The 18110-nt window shown below is 42.9% G+C and overlaps 1 protein-coding gene across 2 annotated transcripts in view; it reads left to right on the forward strand.

Moving 5' to 3' along the window:
- PIKFYVE (phosphoinositide kinase, FYVE-type zinc finger containing) overlaps positions 1-18110 on the forward strand; it is an 80461-nt gene that overhangs the window by 29674 nt on the left and 32677 nt on the right. The window contains exons 11-21 of one of the 2 annotated variants that reach the window (XM_033170338.1): positions 962-1109; positions 1561-1728; positions 4231-4293; positions 7033-7162; positions 7581-7761; positions 8944-9018; positions 9592-9699; positions 12249-12389; positions 13781-13907; positions 14786-15963; positions 16900-17000. In XM_033170338.1, coding sequence (XP_033026229.1) covers positions 962-1109; positions 1561-1728; positions 4231-4293; positions 7033-7162; positions 7581-7761; positions 8944-9018; positions 9592-9699; positions 12249-12389; positions 13781-13907; positions 14786-15963; positions 16900-17000 — 2420 coding nt within the window. The remainder of the gene's footprint in view (positions 1-961; positions 1110-1560; positions 1729-4230; positions 4294-7032; positions 7163-7580; positions 7762-8943; positions 9019-9591; positions 9700-12248; positions 12390-13780; positions 13908-14785; positions 15964-16899; positions 17001-18110) is intronic. The other variant, XM_033170346.1, reaches the window with a different exon arrangement.

Genomic DNA, 18110 nt, shown 5'->3' on the forward strand with positions numbered 1-18110 from the left:
TATATCTATGCACACTAAGTTTTACAGACTTTTAGATTTATCCCTTCAGAGTAAGCCTACATCTACCTCTGCCCTCTCACAATCCCGTGCAGTTCCTGCTCTTTATCGTATTTCTAGAACTCTTTCTCTTTCCTTTTGCAACATTAACTTGCGAAAACACAATCAAATATAGAGAAAATGGAACTGCCGCTTGCAGAAAAATGCAACCTGTGGTTCTCTAGATGTTGCTAGACTTCTCCAACTCCCATCACTGTGTCCCCAGGTAACTTTCAAGTGGTGAAAAAGCCCCATTTAATGGGCCACCGGGACCATCAAAGGCCTACCGCAATAAGTTCAGTGAAGACAATATCATTTGCCTGCATACTGATCTTGATGCTAATACAGCCTCTGGTCAGATGTCCAGTTCTGCGGGGTCAGTTTTAGTGATAGAGGCCTGAGGATGTGAACAAGGTGCTTTTGACCGTCCATTGTATCATTGGCCCATCCTGGGGGCTGACCGGGTGGGTCCAGGGGGGTGATTAATGCATATTTGCATGAGCACGTCCTGATTGCCTTGGGGTGGGGAACCCTTTCTACTTATGTATTGTTTTTATGATGGATATTATAGTTGTAAACGGCTTAGAATCCATTTTTGCATGTAAGCGGAATATAAATTCATCATCGTCAGCCCTGGCCATTGATCATGGTGGCTGATGGAAGCTGAGAGTCCAGCAACATCTGAAGAGCCACAGGTTCTCCACTTTTATGCTTTGCGGTCAGTTAACATTATTTTGAAAGCTACACTTAACTGCCCCCCACTTGATTGTTCACATTTATTTTTGCTCACCTGGTATAACGTAGTCCAGTACCTTCTAAAGCAAATACAAAGTTTTGTATGAATTCGTATATTCTAATGAAGGAATTGTACTTAATCCAAGGATGCTAGCAAATATAGTGAGAGAAATGTCTGTTTCTCCCGCAGAGCACAGAATTTTCTGAAACTCCTTCTCCAGACAGTGATTCGGTCAACTCCGTGGAGGGCCATTCTGAGCCGTCGTGGTTCAAAGACATCAAATTTGATGACAGCGACACAGAGCAGATTGCAGAAGACGGAGATGATAACTTGACCAGTGAGTGCTGTGTCCGTTTTCTGAAGATATCTTTCTTAATAGCAAGTAAAAGCTCTGCCTCGCTGCTGCCTGCTGCTGCTGTTGTAGAAATAAACACTTTTATCTATTTCTTTTACGGAGATACAGTATCTTCTGTGTGTGTGGCTAGATTTCCACACACACCCAGATTCCAAATTGGCATAAGGTCTGCAGCTGTTTGGGCATCTTGGTCCTAACAGCAGCCCTGCTTTAAAAAAACACACGAGGAAATGGCCTCAAAACACCATCCAAATCATGAAAAGTACCAATATGCAAGTGGATGAAATTACTGTCTCTCTCTCTCTCTCTCTCCAACATTGCACACAGTTTAATTGAGATCATTTCTCTCCTTTCCTTGATCCCCCGTGAATACCTCTTATTTGAACCCCCCTTTCTCCTTCCTGTATCTTCCCCCTCTCCTCAAACCTAAAAGATTCTGCCAGTCCTAGCAAGCGCACCTCAGTCAGCAGCTTCCAGTCTGCCATGGACAGCGACTCAGCTGCTTCCATCAGCCTGAACGTGGAGCTGGACAACGTCAACTTCCATATCAAGAAGCATTCCAAGTACCCACACGTGCCCCCTCACCCTGCCGACCAAAAAGGTATGCGGTAGTTGCCACTTGGAGTCACACGTGATGAAAAGCGGGGCCTAGGCAGCCGTTTGCCCAAACACCAGCTCCTCTTGTCCTGTCCCCGCCCCCCCCCCCCGGTCTTATTTTCTCCTCCTCCTTCCTCTCGCATTAGGGCCACTCTGCTTTTCAACCACTGTAGACAATGCGTTTTCACATAGCTTTTTGGACAGGCCATCTTTTGGCCACAGAGGTCAAGGATGTTTCGAAGGACATCTTCTGTTTCTCAGTCATTTGTGCTCCATGCAAATGTAAGGCAGGTCTGGTCCCAGGGCTTTTTTGTTTTGTTTTGTTTTGTTTTGCAGCCACAACTTGCCACAACTCAGTTCTGGCACCTCTCAGGTGGGCACCATAGCCATTTTAAGAGAACAAGGGAGGCGTTCATGGTGAGGTCCGGCACCTATTTTTCTAGGGAAATGGAACCGGCTGGTACCATCTAGAGCTCAGTCCAGTTGAAAAGACCAGAGTTCTGCTATATTCAAGTACTGGTGTGGAATGTGGCAGGCTTGGGTTCAGTCCAACTTCACCTCAGACCGTTGTCTTCATAGACAAGATTTTATGTCAGTTTGGTCTGCACCTTTCAAATGGTGGAGAAATTACAATCTCGTATCATGTTAAAGCTTCTGGGCTGCTTTGCATAGCAGTTTTACATGTAGCAATATCAATATCCCTTCAGCTTTTTTAAAAAAATAAAAAATAAAAGTCTGAAAATAAGGCGTCTTAGTAAAAATTATAATAAATCTTTGATTCTTTCCCCCTGCCCCAAGTACTAAAACTCTGCTAGTGGTATTGATCTTAATATGACCTTTTCATCTTCCTCGTTTCTTTGTCATCAGTTCGTGACAAAACCACAGTGGAACCTCTGGGGCTTTGCTTCTGTAAAATAATGTGTATAAAAGGAGGTAAATTTGCCTGTGCCCACCCTTGCTCACAGGTAAAGAGGGAAGTTAACAAGAGTAACTTTTGAGATACTGTAATCAGCATGTGGCTGAACTTCTCCATGCCTAATAACATTATGCAATAAACACCTGCTTACTAAAATTCTTTATTAGTTGCTGTGTGGTGAAACTAATTTCATAAAATAGCTTTAGTAATAGAAGTTCTTTTTTTCCTGGATTGTGAATTAACATACTGTAATCCCCCCCCCCCCCATATTATTGCATGCTTGTAATGTGTGTTGAATGCATCCGGAAAGTTCTGTGTTCATCAGGAAAACCAACTGTAAAAATCCGTAGTATTTATGCATTATGCAAAAACATCTAGGAAATTCAGTTCCAAGTTCATTGTTAAGGTTTGCATAGCTGCTGTTTCAGATTATGTGGGGAAACAACAAATCCACAAGGTAACTGAGACTGTTGAATTTAATGCTGGTGTAGATCAGGTGTATCTTTGCAAGATGAACAGAAGCTTGTAGTAAACCTCCCCAGCAAGACCAGAACGATGCTAGAAGGGTACATGGCCTCTGGAAGCAACGTGAATCGCTTTACCGCAAGAGGACAGTGATAAATTAGCCTGTGGTGTCCCTTACTGGGATTTCTTTTTTTGTTTCTCAACTTGCACAAAGAATCAGAAATGTGTGCAAAATGTTGATCGAAAGCTTACCCAGATGCTTTGTCGCTGGCGACTGCCATTTTTCTTCCTATAACGAGAACTGTAGATATTTTAGGAAAGCGCAAAACACAGATAAAAGTGCCTCTTGAAAGGGCTACAGGAGTTTGCAATAGGTTTGATCCAGAACCTGCTGGCAGACATGACCAAAAGTATAGGAGGAATAAGACCAGAGGACGAGGAACCTCAATGGTCTAACTTCTCCATTCGATCTAAGCTGGTCTGAAATGGGAATAGGCAGTGACCATGCAAATATAATTAATACGGGTGTGCATATGAAATTATTGTGGCTGGGAAGAATTAATATTATGCACCTGGCTTCTTTACTATACAGCTTTTGGGCAGTGCTGAAGACACACCTGTTTATACTGGCCTTTGATGACTGACGTGTGCTTTCAGGGCCTACGCTATTCTTGCCACTGTTCTTTGTATGTTTTTAATTCTGAATTTTACGTTGTAATAACCCACCCTAGGACCTGTTGGTGAGGGATGGATGATGATAATAATAATAATAATAATAATAATAATAATAATAATAATAATGATATCTGTATCCTTGATTAGCCTCCAAGTTAAAAGACTATCAAGCCGTGGAACATGTGTAAATTGGCAAATGGGCTTTTTCATGTCAATCTGGTTCCAGATCTGCTTTAATGCCTCATTTGACACGTTGTCAAAACAAGGAAAGAAAGCGAAGATTCCCTTCACTTGAACATTTTGGAGTTGTTACTACAACAGTGACTAAATATATGACATGAGTCATGCCTTTCTTTCCCTTTTGGAGTGGGTGTGTAAGCCATATGATTATAGCACTCTGTCCTGTCATTTCTTTTCCCCTCCCATCTCCATATTTCTTTCTCCTTTCAGAGTACCTGATTGCCGACAACGGAGGGCAGCAGATGATCTCAATAAGTGACGCTTTTATCAAAGGTGAGTTGAATGCCGGAAGAATGTTCCCCCCTTGGACATGGGTTTGGATGTTGGGTGAAAATATATATCTCTCTCCCTCTCTCCTTTTGCTGAAGGGTTTTGAACACGTCAAATGATCTTGCCCCAAAGCTTGATGAAATCTGTACAAGTCTCTGCATGTGCCTGTGAATATGATGAAACAGGACGCTTCTGGGGGTTGGGGGGTCTGTTTCCCCCCGTTTGAGTGATCGTTCTGTTTTAAGCTTCTCTCTCTAAACACACAAAAGAAGTTACTGGTGACTTGCGCTTGGTATGCATTCCTCCCCCTTGCGTCACGCAACGTACGTTAATATCTATTTCCGGGTTTCATCAGATGCTAGCCAAGCAAAGAAGCAAGTGCCGTAGGCTTTTAAGAAACCTGCTCGACTGCAGCTTAAAAAGTTGTCCTGCAGAATAATTTTAACCAGAAGACTGTCTTAAAGAAAGACTCTTCTGTCTATACGGTTATACTTTTTATATCCTCTCCTTAATACACAAACATTCAGCAACCAATGTTTTAAAATGTGTGTATTATTAGCTGCAGTGGGTAGTATATTTTTGACAGCTACTTTTTTTACATATGAAGATGTTTTCCTACCACATTAGCCCCTCTTGAAATTAATCTGGATTCGGAGACCATTGTTGTAACCTCTGTGTTTGAATTGCATGGCGCTTCTGGGCTGTTCTGCTAAAATAAAAGGGAATCTTCCTCTTTGCAGTATTCTCTCTCTTCCCCCCCCCCTTTCTCTAGCTGCTAGACATATATTTGGAAAATGTGTGTTGTTAAGAGTCATCTGGAAGCCATTGTGACATTCCTGTGACACCCTTTTTCGTTTTTATAAACTGTATCCTCCTCTAAGAAGGATTTATCCACATTTTATTCTTGTAGCAACCCTTTAAACAGTATGATTTAGCATTATGGGAATGAGCCAAGGCAAGCATTGGGCACATGTATTTTTTGCTGCTGCTCCTCGTGCAAGTGGAAGGGAGGGAAAGCTTCAATTTTAGAACTAATTACCGTCCCAGCCATATATAGCTTGCTCTGACAATAGTCAGCTGAAACAAAACAGGCTATTAAGCCATGGCCTGATACCCTGTGATTTTCTAACTCACCAGTTAGAATAAGACTTAAGTTCTCTCTTTAAAAAAAAAATGCTTTATTGAAGTTAAATCGCTTAAAAAAACACATACAGAAGAATTATCCATCAAAGAAAGAAAAGAAAAAATAAAGCTTAATATTTCACAATACGTTACACTCTTCTTGAATTCCTAGCGACTTCCTGTCATCCCACCATGTATCTACAACTTGATCTGTCAAGTGCACTGTTAAATTCTGTTTTTCTTTTGTTATATTTCATCAATACTGTATTTTCTCATACCTGTCCATCCTACCGCAGAAGTCATTCAAAGGCTGCCACAGACGTCAAGTTATTACGATAATCCTTTAAATATTTTCTGTACATATCCCAGTTCCTAATAAATGTCTGATCAGAGCAACCCCTCAATTTTTCTGTTAATTTAGCCAACTCGGCATATTCCAGCAGTTTTATTTTGCCACTCCAGCTTTGTAGGTATTTTCTCTCCCTTCCAATTCGTGGCGATTAATATTCTTACAGTTCTCTGAGTTCGAACATCAGTGGGAACAGTGGATGTCTTTGTTTGTGTGGTGTGAAGCCACAGCTTAATGTTACCCCTGAACTTGACCAGAGAAAGTGATTGGCCCAGGGCCGCCACACGAACTCCATGGCTTTGTCAGGGTTTGAAGTCGCATGTCCTGAACTCAACTGCCGTCTCCTTGGCTCATTAAACAAGCCTTTTAAATTGTGAGGTTTATTATTATTAGTTTGTTTGCTGCTGTGTGATGTATTTTTGTGTTTTTATGTTGTAAACTGCCCTGTCATCCTCGGATGAAGGGAGGTATAGATAAAATAAAATAAAATAAAACAATAAAACAAAACAAAATAAAATCTGCCTTGGAATCCAAAGTGCTACTTCATGCGTAATCAAGGGTCTTGTAGTTGGTCTAGTGTTGCTATATATTTGAACAAAAAACTCACCTGACCCCCTGTGCTGCTTCAAACAGCTCTTGAAAGCTTGCTCAACTGTAAAATTGTTTTCCCATCGTATTGTCTGTGTGCAGGGAGGTTAACAATTGAGAAATGGAACCCTAAAGCCTCATTGCATATTAGGACTAGCTGCACAAATTGTTGGTTGGTTTTGTGTGTGTGTGTGTTTATATCTCAGCTTCTGCTCTGTAGAGTATCTTCTTTTCCATAGCTGGTGAGCTTGTTGATAAAGAAAATGTGCAAAATAGCTCCATCGCTGAGGGTGGAAGTAAGCGACAGGATTGACAAGACTGGTAAAAAGGTTCACATTGCACATGACCACACTTACACCCTTGCAGGAAAAATACCATCCGCAAAGCAGTCCTTAATCTTGAGAGAATCTTGACAGTGGTACCTCCGGTTGCGGACGGGATCCGTTTCAGAGGTCTGGCCGGATCCCGAGGTTTTTTCGCAACTGGAGAGACCACCTTTGCGTATGCATGCATGCACCGCGGTAGATCACTTCTGTGCATGTGCACGCAGCAAAACCCCAGAAACATACTTCTGGTTTTGCCGCTTACGTAACCGGAGGGATACGTAAGCGGAGGTACGACTGTATATGGATTAAATTGTAATCTTACCACTTCCCTTCTACCCACCACTTGTGTTTTTTTAGAGTCGCTGTTCAATCGGAGAGTTGAAGAAAAATCCAAAGAGCTGTTTTTCACACCCTTGGGCTGGCACAACAGCAGCCTGGACCTTCTGAGGGAGGAGAATGGGGAAAAACAAGCCATGGAGAGGCTGCTGTAAGTTGGGGTTCTGTAGCATTGAGTTCCCTTCCCTTGCCTGCGAAGACGGAGTGAGCAAATGAGACCAGCAGTCAAGAAAGCAGGGAGGGAAGTGAGAGGCTTGTGGGGCTCATCCGCCTGGGAAGGTAGTCTGTCTAGGAGAAGGAAAACTCCCACCCTAAACCTCTGCTGCCTTACGGGATATCTTCTGGAAAAGGAAAGGCTAAACCCTACACAAATCCAGAATGGAGCCCCTAAATTTGTGAATCTGCCCTCCTTTTGCTTTGGGAGCCCTGAGCGATTATTTTGGGCTTGCTCTGGCCCCTTCACAGGCATAGTTCACTGTCAGGCAAACAGGTATATATGGCTCCGGAGGATATTCCCTCCCTCTGCCATCGCCTGAACTTTAACCATGTTTTTAAACCTTTCTCTCCAGCTCAGCTAATCACAACCACATGATGGCGCTACTTCAGCAGCTGCTCTACAACGAATCCTTGTCTCTTTCCTGGAGGGATATGATCGTGCCCGTGGTCTGCCAGGTGGTTCAGACAGTCCGACCTGACGTCAAGAACAGGGACGATGACATGGACATCCGTCAGTTTGTCCATATCAAAAAAGTGAGTTCAAGTGGGGAAAACGGGGGATCAACGAGAAGGGAGGTGGCTGCTCAAGGCTTATGCTGACTTTCAGAATGATGGCACCTCCATATCCTGAAACTACCCAAGCCTGCCAGGCAACTTGCCACCCTCCAAGCCAGTCGCTTGATAAAACCTCCATTTCTTGGTGTCTGCCTGGTTGTATGAGCGCATGGCTATGCCAGCAACTTGCTGGCTTAGCAGGTAAATGTTTTGGAGGCAACTTGCAAATCATTCACACCTGTACTAACCTTTGATCATTTTTGAAAACTCTAGCATTCAGCTCCCATTGCTTCTCTTTAACATTATTGTAAGTGGCAATTTTTTTGCAGCTGATTTCCACCTCCCACCAAGTGTCCCATGTTTAATTACATTGACTGGTATTTAATCACCTCTCAGTTCTGACCTGAATTTCAAATTTCCCACCCCCTTTTCCTTTACCATTTCCTAGGCATAATCTTGAACTAAAACAGGTCACTACGCTAAACATTTACTTAGCATGAACATTTTTAGACTATCTGTAATAAAGATAAATTATAAAGAAAGATTTGATTAGTCCAGGAATAAAAGTGGTATGTAGCTGAAATTCATGTCCATAAAAGGCACCCTACGTTTGTAATAGAATTTAAAAAAATAAAAAATGGTGAGGACCTGTCATCAATTTGGCATTTTTATGTAATCCTGTGCTTAACAGCAAGGGAGAGCTATTTTAAAACATGTGTTTGCATGACTACACTTCATGCAAGATTTCAAATTCCAGTGGCCTCCTTAGCTAGATGTTCCTGATTGACAGTGTATTGCAGTTGTGAGTACTGGGGAAATACCATATTCCTAAAAAAGTAATACTTTCCTGGGATAAATAATTTGAATTGTGTTCAACAAATGAACCTAATTTGTGTATTTTGTTCTCATGATAAACTGGATGACTGAATTACCCATTTGAGTGGGTGGGGAGATAAAGATTTTGGTCACATAGCTGGCTGTTATATCAGCCTCATGCAAGAAATAATGGAAGCTACATTTATCTGGGCTATTTTCAGTTAGCTTATTGATGTTAGGAGGGAAAAGAAAATACTTTTTTTTAAAAAAAGAATCTTGCTTTTTAACACAAGCTGGGAAAATTAGGAGATCCATGGATAATAAAAATTCTTACTGTTTTGACAGATTCCAGGTGGAAAAAAATTTGACTCGGTTGTGGTGAACGGCTTTGTTTGCACCAAGAACATAGCGCATAAAAAGGTATGATGCAGCTATGTTAGTTTATGTAATATGGTAGCATGGATGACTTGGAACGTCTAATGTTCAATATAATACCTAATCGACTAGTTTTGTAACAGTTTTTGCTCTTAATCTTCTCTACCCCGCTTACTGTTACTATAAATTTGTTTGTTTATGCCCTGCCGTTTTCCCTGACAGGGACTCAGGGTGTCTTACAGATAAAATAAGAATGGCTAAGAGCATAGAAAATAGGTTGTTGGCATAATGTAGGTTCAAATTCACACAGGATTAAGGAAAGCAGAGTCCCTCACAAGGATTAACTTGATGTCATAAGGTCCCGAGAGGGTCTCCCACTTGGCTGATTGTGGCTCATTTGAGCCAAAACGTATTGGGTTTGAATTCACATTCTAGCTGGCTGACTGGCCCTTATCCTGATTTTTATTGGGTCCCCTCCACTTTTTGCCTTGGCAGCCTAGCAATGCTGCCTTTTTGCTCTGCCACTGAGTTGTTGACTCTTCCTATTGCACCTTCTAAGGGAAGGTATTGCCCCGTCTTTCAACACGAAATAGTTTTAACAACCCTTTCTCTTTCTAGATGAACTCGTGTATCAAAAACCCCAAAATTCTTATGCTGAAGTGCTCCATCGAATATCTCTACCGAGAAGAAACCAAGTTTACCTGCATAGATCCCATCGTCCTTCAGGTTGGGATAGTTTGCTTTTGTTTATCCTCTCTTACCATCCTATCAAAGTCTAATGAGTTGGTTTATTCAGGACTGCAATTGGCTAGTTCTGAATAATTGCAGGGAATATGTGAAACAAAATAGGAAATTCTTTCCAGTAGCACCTTAGAGACCAACTAAGTTTGTTCTTGGTATGAGCTTTCTGAAGAAGTGTGCATGCACACAAAAGCTCATACCAAGAACAAACTCAGTTGGTCTCTAAGGTGCTACTGGAAAGAATTTCCTATTTTGTTTCGACTATGGCAGACCAACACGGCTACCCACCTGTAACAGGGAATATGTGGTTCGCCATAGTCTCCGTGCAAACCACATATCCCCTGCAATTATTCAGAACTAGCCAATTGCAGCCAATTTGAAAACGGACTGGTGCTTTGCTCAGTTCATTATGACATGCATTTGATAGTCTTATACATTGTGAAAGAGGGACGCGGGTAGCGCTCCGGTCTGAACCACTGAGCCTCTTGGGCTTGCTGATCGGAAGGTCAGCGGTTCGAATCCCCGCAACGGGATGAGCTCCCATTGCTCGGTCCCAGCTCCTGCCAACCTAGCAGTTCGAAGGCATGCCAGTGCAAGTAGATAAATAGGTACCACTGTGGTGGGAAGGTAAACTATGTTTCCGTGCGCTCTGGCTTCCGTCACGGTGTCCCGTTGTGCCAGAAGTGGTTTAGTCATGCTGGCCACATGACCCGGAAAGCTGTCTCTGGACAAACACCAGCTCCCTCGGCCTGAAAGCGAGTTGAGCTTCTCAATTTGTATTGTATTTATTTTATGTACTGTGGCTTGCCGTTGTTTTATTGATTAGTTTAGAAATTGTTTATTGCAAATGTTGAGTGGATTTCTCTTTAACTTTTATATGTTGATACTATTTTATATTACTCTAATAATTGTTGAATGTAATTGTCAGGGTAGAGTTAGAAAAAGAGTTAGGATGTTCACAGAGGCAAGGGTTAAGTTATGACTCCAACTCGGAGGAGGGGAGGTACAAGCCAGTCCTCACGAGGAGGTTAGAAAAAGAGCGGGAAAAGCCTTTTGAGAGTTGCTGGTCAGGGGAGAAGCAGAGCTCAGAAGGTATCTGAACTGAATGACTCTGTGGAGTGATAGTTGAAGTTAAGGACTATTTATTAATATTGTTTGTGAATTCTTAATAAAAATTATAAAAGACCAAGAGACGTTTGTGTGGTAATGTGAAGAGGAATCGACCAGCCTTGACAGTAACTTTTTGATTAGGTTGCTTATTTTAAAGTTTTGTTTTATTATCACTTTTTTGTATTGCACTAGATTGTTATAAGATGTACATTTTTTGTTTCTTCTGCTTGTAAATCGCCTTGAGTATCGTAAGATAGAAAGGCGGTATACAAATAAATTATTATTATTATTATTATTATTATTATTATTATTATTGAGCGCCGCAACCCCATAGTCTCCTTTGACTGGACTTAACCGTCCAGGGGTCCTTTACCTTTTTTTTTACACCTTACATTGTGAAAGATTTCTTGGCAAATGAGAGAGGTTTTTAACGGTACCAGTATGCAAGAGCTATATGAGGATCTTGGTATGTGCACATATGACATGCATAGCTGTCAACTTTTCCCTTTTCTTCTGAGGAATCCTATTCGGAATAAGGGAATTTCCCTTTAAAAAAGGGAAAAGTTGACAGCTATGATGACCCTGTACTTGTTTTCTGAGAATTTAAAAGGTAATCTTAATCTGTTTTAGTATTTTAACTTTCATATGTTTTAAGGCATGGTTGTGAATTTTTCTTGATGTCATTGTTTTATCTTTTTGTAAACCGCTTTGAGGTTCTTTACAATCAAGCGGTGTGTGAATTTTATATACCGGGGGCTTGCTATCTTGTAAGTATGCTTAAGATTGGAGCCTTGCTATTTCTTCCCCAGCTCCAATGGTAAATCATCCAAACACCAGCTTTGCTGGGAAAACAGTGCTGGTCTAGTGCAGACGTGAGCCACTCTTGATACAGCTTGAAACCAGAATTTGAAGTTGGGTTTTCCAGTTCTAGGTAGAACTAGCATTGACACCAGAGCAGCTGTAATGTTGCATCATGCTTAACTCCAGAAACTGGGCAGGGAGTGAAGAGTTCGCAGACCACAGGGATGTTTCTCATCTCCAAGGATTTTGGAACCATACATCTGCTCTTAGCAACTCGGAAAACATTTAATCTGGGAATATTGTAACCAAGGTGTTTTAGTGCTTCTTAAAAATAGTTTTCCTTCAAAAAATAAAATAAAAACACCAGTGGCATCACCATTCTGCATACCAAAGTACCAATTGCTAGAATTCATGAGCATTTTGTCTCCCTGTTTTATTAGTCAGTAATCCAATTCCTTAAGTGCTCTGTTTTAGTGCATAAAACCTGAATTAGGTTAGTGTTTACTTGAACTGTCAGTTTAGTTTTAAGGGGGGGGCGGAACTACTCTTGAGTAAGCATGTTTTAAGTTTGCAGCCTTAGACCTGGTATCTGATGACTGCAATACTTGCTTCTGCCACGATAGGAAAGGGAGTTCCTGAAGAACTACGTTCAGCGGATAGTGGATGTCAGGCCAACTCTGGTCCTGGTTGAAAAAACCGTCTCCCGTATTGCGCAAGACATGCTGCTGGAACATGGCATCGCTTTGGTCATTAACGTCAAGCCAGTAAGTGCTAGAATTCTAAATGAAATCGTAGTTCAGTAACAGGTTTTCCCTCCTTTTTTGGTGTAGTGTACACAATATCTTTTCTTTCCCCGTTTTTTTTCCCTACATGGGTACTATTTCCTGTTTCTTCTCCTTTTTTGCGTCTTATTCAGTGCACTTCTAATGTTCTACTTTTTATTTTCCAATAAATAATGTAAAATTTAAAAAGCCTTGGGAGTATTTCCACATCAGTATAATTTAACAAATGCTGATGTGGTGTAGTGTGTGGTGTAGTGGTTAAGAGTGGTAGACTCGTAATCTGGGGAACCGGGTTCGCGTCTCCGCTCCTCCACATGCAGCTGCTGGGTGACCTTGGGCCAGCCACACTTCTTTGAAGTCTCTCAGCCCCACTCACCTCACAGAGTGTTTGTTGTGGGGGAGGAAGGGAAAGGAGAATGTTAGCCGCTTTGAGACTCCTTCGGGTAGTGAAAAGCGGGATATCAAATCCAAACTCTTCTTCTACTGAAGAGGGTCAAATGCCACGAGGTAGATCTGCTGAGACACAAGGATTCTCTGTCACCTAAATATTGTTTCCATTTGGCTCTCAAATATTCCTTTTTTGTTTTAATGGTCTGTAGAGTTCATGGTTTCATAAGGTGTGAGTTGTTTTTTTGTCAGAGATCAGACCTCCCAAGGAAGACTTAAACAAGAGATTGGGGTATAGTTTATGGACTGCACAGCATTCCCTTGCCACTCCTTCAGTTAACCAGTATCTTACCTGATTGTCACCTCTCTCATTCCCCAGTCCTTGTCACGACATCACAAATGCTGCAAAAAAAAAGCACAGCAGATTAATTTTCAGAAAATGTAGAAATGATCTAATCATGCATGCGGGTGCTGTTGCCTGCGGGCTAATCACGGATTCTTAATTTACATGCCTTATGCCATAGCCCAGGGATGGCCAACTCCTGAGAAACTGCGATCTACTTTCAGAATTAAAATCTGGCAATGGGGGTTCAGGTCAAAGTTGTTGAGCTTTTTAGGGAGGAGGAAAGGCCCGTTTATAGACAAATACTTTCTTAAGAGGGAAATTCAATTTGGGGGGGGGGGTTAAAGGCAAGTGTCAAGGTGGGGGAAGTCACTCACACTAATATCGCTTTGAATGAAAACAGCCACAGAAAGAAAGCTCTGTCTTCCCTTCCACTGATCACACAACAATGGGGTGTGGGGCAGGAGTCAGTTTCAACGACGCTCAGGAAAGGGAGCCAGAGATCGACCCGCATTTTACAAAACTTTGCGGGGATCTACCAGTAGATCTCAGTTGACCTGTTGGACATCCCTGCCATAGCTTATTCTCTCTCCCGCATTAAGTTAAGTAAGTGCATAGCATTTTTCTTATCAATGTTTTGCAGCACGTCTTAGACAGAGTAAGCCGGATGACTCAAGGAGATGTGCTAATGTCAATGGATCAGTTGCTGACCAAACCACACCTGGGAACCTGCCACAAATTTTACATCCAAGTGTTTCAGTTGCCTAATGGTGAGTGATCCAAGTCCTAACCTTGTTTGTCTGGAAACAGGGCTGGCTGCACCTCCTTTTTAACAGAATTAGGCTTCTTTGAAATACAGCGTCATGATTAATGTGATAACAAAGTAAATTCTATAGAGCTGGCACCACTAATAATAATAATACGTAGCATCTATGTAGTGCTTTTGAGTGTCCAAAGTGCTTTGGATTTTGTAATTCTTACCCTAAGCCTTTGGTAAGTTGCTATTATCTGCTGAGAGAGTGGCTTTCCTCAGACCATTTCGTGAGTTCACAGCAGGGGCAAGGTTTAAAATCACGGGTTTCTTTTATTTGTCACTTGGTTTAATAATTTTATGTTAGTTTTGTTTCAGTTGTCACCAAACTCCTGCTTTTCTAAAGGTTTTGACCAAGGCAGATTTCTAACACTTCCTTCCTTTCTCACTAAAACGATTCTTCACTCATCTCTTAAGGGAATATTCCTTTACGTCCATAATCTTCTGGCTTCTTAATGGGTTTTTATTGTATGGCTTTATGCAGAGGTGTTGTAAACTATGCTGATTTTTTTTTAATGAATAGCGGCATATAAATATTTTAATAAAGGAATGAATGAAACCTCTGCTTGTTTTGCATTTGGCTCGAAGCGCATGAACAATTTTAATGAACAGCTTAGCCACGTTACTACTTTATGGAAGTGGCCACAGGGATCCATATGGTTTGACACATGACTGCAAGCGATAGGGAATGTGGGGGAAGGCCAGCTTACATTCTCAAAAAGATCTAAAGCTGTTTGTAACTCTGGGATATATATACCAGCTGACCACTTAAAGAGCCCGCCCAGTTTTAACAAAAAGAGAGAGACGAGCGTAACTTTATCTTCTTCTTTTTTCCAGAGCAAACGAAAACGCTGATGTTTTTCGAAGGCTGCCCCCAGCACCTGGGCTGCACCATCAAGCTGCGTGGCGCGGGGGATTACGAGCTGGCTCGAGTGAAGGAGATCCTTATTTTCATGATCTGTGTGGCTTATCATTCCCAGCTGGAGATCTCCTTCCTTATGGATGAGTTTGCTATGCCTCCAATGTTGGCCAGACATGGCTCCTTTCACTGTCTTCCTGAAGCGCAGGAGGAAGCAAACGGACAGCAAGATACCTTGAACAGAGAAAGCAGCACAGTGGGAAAAGATGCCGACATGGCCCCTGACAAGCTGCCCGTTATCTCAGAACTGGTGTCTTCAGATGAGATGGGCTCCCTGGAACAAAGGACTTTGACAGAAGAGGACGGCCAGGATATGGGCGATCTACCAGCAGTTGCCTCCCAGAAGCAGCACCTGCACTTCTTAATGAATTCTGCATACAGAGCCCCTTTTGTAACGTCAGTGTTGGTGCCGGAGACATTGCTACCCCTCGAGTTGACTGACCAACACCTGGGGATTTTGGACAGTGAGCCTCTGGAGAGTCTGAGGCACATGGATGACTTCCAGGAGCCCAAAAGCCAGATCAGGGAATTCCGGGACCCCCTGCAGGATGACACTGGATTGTATGTTACAGAGGAAGTGACGTCTTCAGAAGACCGGCTCAAAACCTTCTCTTTGGCTTTTAAGCAAGAGCTGAAGGACATCATCCTCTGTATCTCCCCTGTGATCAAGTTCCGCGAGCCCTTCCTGCTGACGGAGAAAGGCATGCGCTGCCCCACCAGGGAGTATTTCTTGGAGCAGGTCTATGTGTCTCCTCGGCTCAACAAGGAGTACAAGGAGATGGACAGCAGAAGGAAGAAGCAGCTCTTAAGGGACCTGTCTGGGTTGCAAGGCATGAATGGAAGCTTCCAGGCCAAGCCTGTCCAGATATTACCTTCCCACCAGCTTGTCAGCACCCGGATCGCTGAGCATCTGAACAGCAGCCATAGTCTGGCCAGAATGTTGGCCGACTTCCGGGCCAGAGGAGGAAGGATTGCGCAAAAGGACTCGGACCCATTTGCCCAGTCTTCTAGAGAGACATCCGGCATGAAATTTGGACTCAGGAGTGATGACGACGACAGAGGGTTTATTCAGAACGAATCCTTGTGGTCTCATAAAGTGAGCACTTACAATACACTGGGTTTTTTTTTGTCTAGGGTTGTAGAGGGATGGCCTGCCCCCTTCATTGCGAATCTTAAAAGAAAGGAGAGTTTGATTATATACAGAGATGCTCCAACTCCAGCTGCATTTCTTAAACGTCTTGAAACTGCCGTGCCCCCCCCACTCCCCAAGTTGCACAGAATTTCCACGCACAACTCTGTGCACGTGTAAGGATCTGTGGATGAAGACCCTGTTTCCACACCAGATTCACCCCACAATATCTCCAGGCAGGGCTGGGAAAGATTCCTTTTCTGAAACCCTGGATAACTGTTTCCGGTCAGTGCGGATAGGGAGACTCAGTGGTCTGACTTGATAGAAAGCATTTTCCTGTTTTCCTAACTGCTATAAAAATAAATAGAAAAACAGGGGAGCTGAGGGTGGGGCAGATTATTCACATGCAAGTGGAAGTATACATTTGTGCTTCAGATTTATGTTTGTCTAGTCTATCAAAGTGATAAATTTCCAAAATCTATTCCCTGTTTTCATAAAAACCTGTCAATAGAATATATAACCTCGGGCAATTGTAGAAATTAAGTTAAAATGCCGCCCCCCAAAAAAAAATTCTGGCTTGAATTGCATTGGAGTTATGGCCATTTGTTACTTCCTGAACTATACTATTGCACGAGTGGAAGTGGTGTGTTCAGTGTTAGAAACTCCCACTGTTCCAGGCGCATTTTGCGACAGGGAATTTCATTAGCGCAAACAGTTTCTGAGCTCTGGGCGCAGCACTGTTCCTAAGATTTCAGTTTAAAACAGCAGAGTGGAAGGAAAGGAGGACCTTCTTCTGCCTCCCCACTTCCAGCTCCTCTCTGAAGACTGGAGAAGAGCCATTTAGCTTTCATATGTCAGTTTCTAAGGTCTGTTAATTCTTTCTCCTGCGATGTGTCTTGCCAGGTGGACTGCCTTAGCCCTGCGAACCACCAGAGGCTCTGCGTCTTGTTCAGCAGCTCTTCAGCCCAATCCAGCAATGCTCCAAGTGCCTGCGTTAGCCCATGGTGAGACATTGGTTTGCTTTTTCTTTCCCTCTGACCTGATTTAAATGTTTCCTAGCTATCAGTTGGTTTTCCCCTTTCTGCGTAAAGTCGAGGTGGGAGCTGTGCAGTGGGTAAATGGCGCATTACCCTAGGCAGGGGCAGTGTGTGTGTGGGGGGGGGGGGAAGGCTGTAAGGGAGCGTAGGCAGGTATTTTTTATTGGATTAGGGTTACTTGCACAAAGACCTGGAAGACCTCCAGCTCTCCTCCATCTCCTCCCAGAGCACTCTCGGTTAGGGAGGATGTCGAAGGACAGGCAGTGAGGAAGTTCACCCCATCGCTCTGTGTAGGGGATTCGAGCCACTCCTTCCACCCCCATTTTCCAATCTGAGAAGAAAACATGCATTCCTCACTTACTGCTTTAAAGAGCATAGCCAGGAACCAGATGGGTGGCACCCTTTTAAAAAAAATCTGCCTAAAACCTAAAACTCACCAAAGGCTCATTGCAAAGCAAAAGTGTACAGGCAACCCTTTCAATGTTACTTGGAGAAGTAATTGGTTTTCTGAGAGCCAGTGTGGTGTAGTGGTCAAGAGTGGTAGACCCGTAATCTGGTGAACCGGGTTCGCTTCCTCGCTCCTCCACATGCAGCTGCTGGGTGACCTTGGGCTAGTCACACTTCTCTGAAGTCTCTCAGCCTCACTCACCTCATAGAGTGTTTGTTGTGGGGGAGGAAGGGAAAGGAGATTATTAGCCGCTTTGAGACTCCTTCGGGTAGTGATAAAGCAGGATATCAAATCCAAACTCCTCCTCCTCCTCCTCTTCTTCTACCAGGCCATTTCTAAGATTTGGGCATAGTTTCGTATCACCCAGATCAGTAGTCTTCCCTGGCCTTCCATCCTGGACTCCCTTTAACTCAAGCATGCAGTAGGGAACTCCTATCTTAATTTTTCACCTTATATTTTTTTGGTGGCATTGTTGACCAGGCAGTGGGTCCTTACCAGGGACGACCTGTCCCGTTCTTCCTCCTGAGGCAACACTTCTTGGGGTTCCGCCACCTAAGACTTAGTCCTGAAAACCAGTGAAAACACGACTGCATGTTTTTGTGCTTTGGCTTCTTGCAGCTTGTGCTACC

This window comes from Lacerta agilis, chromosome 1 (genome assembly GCF_009819535.1).
Source record: "Lacerta agilis isolate rLacAgi1 chromosome 1, rLacAgi1.pri, whole genome shotgun sequence".
Taxonomy (NCBI): Eukaryota; Metazoa; Chordata; class Lepidosauria; order Squamata; family Lacertidae; genus Lacerta; species Lacerta agilis.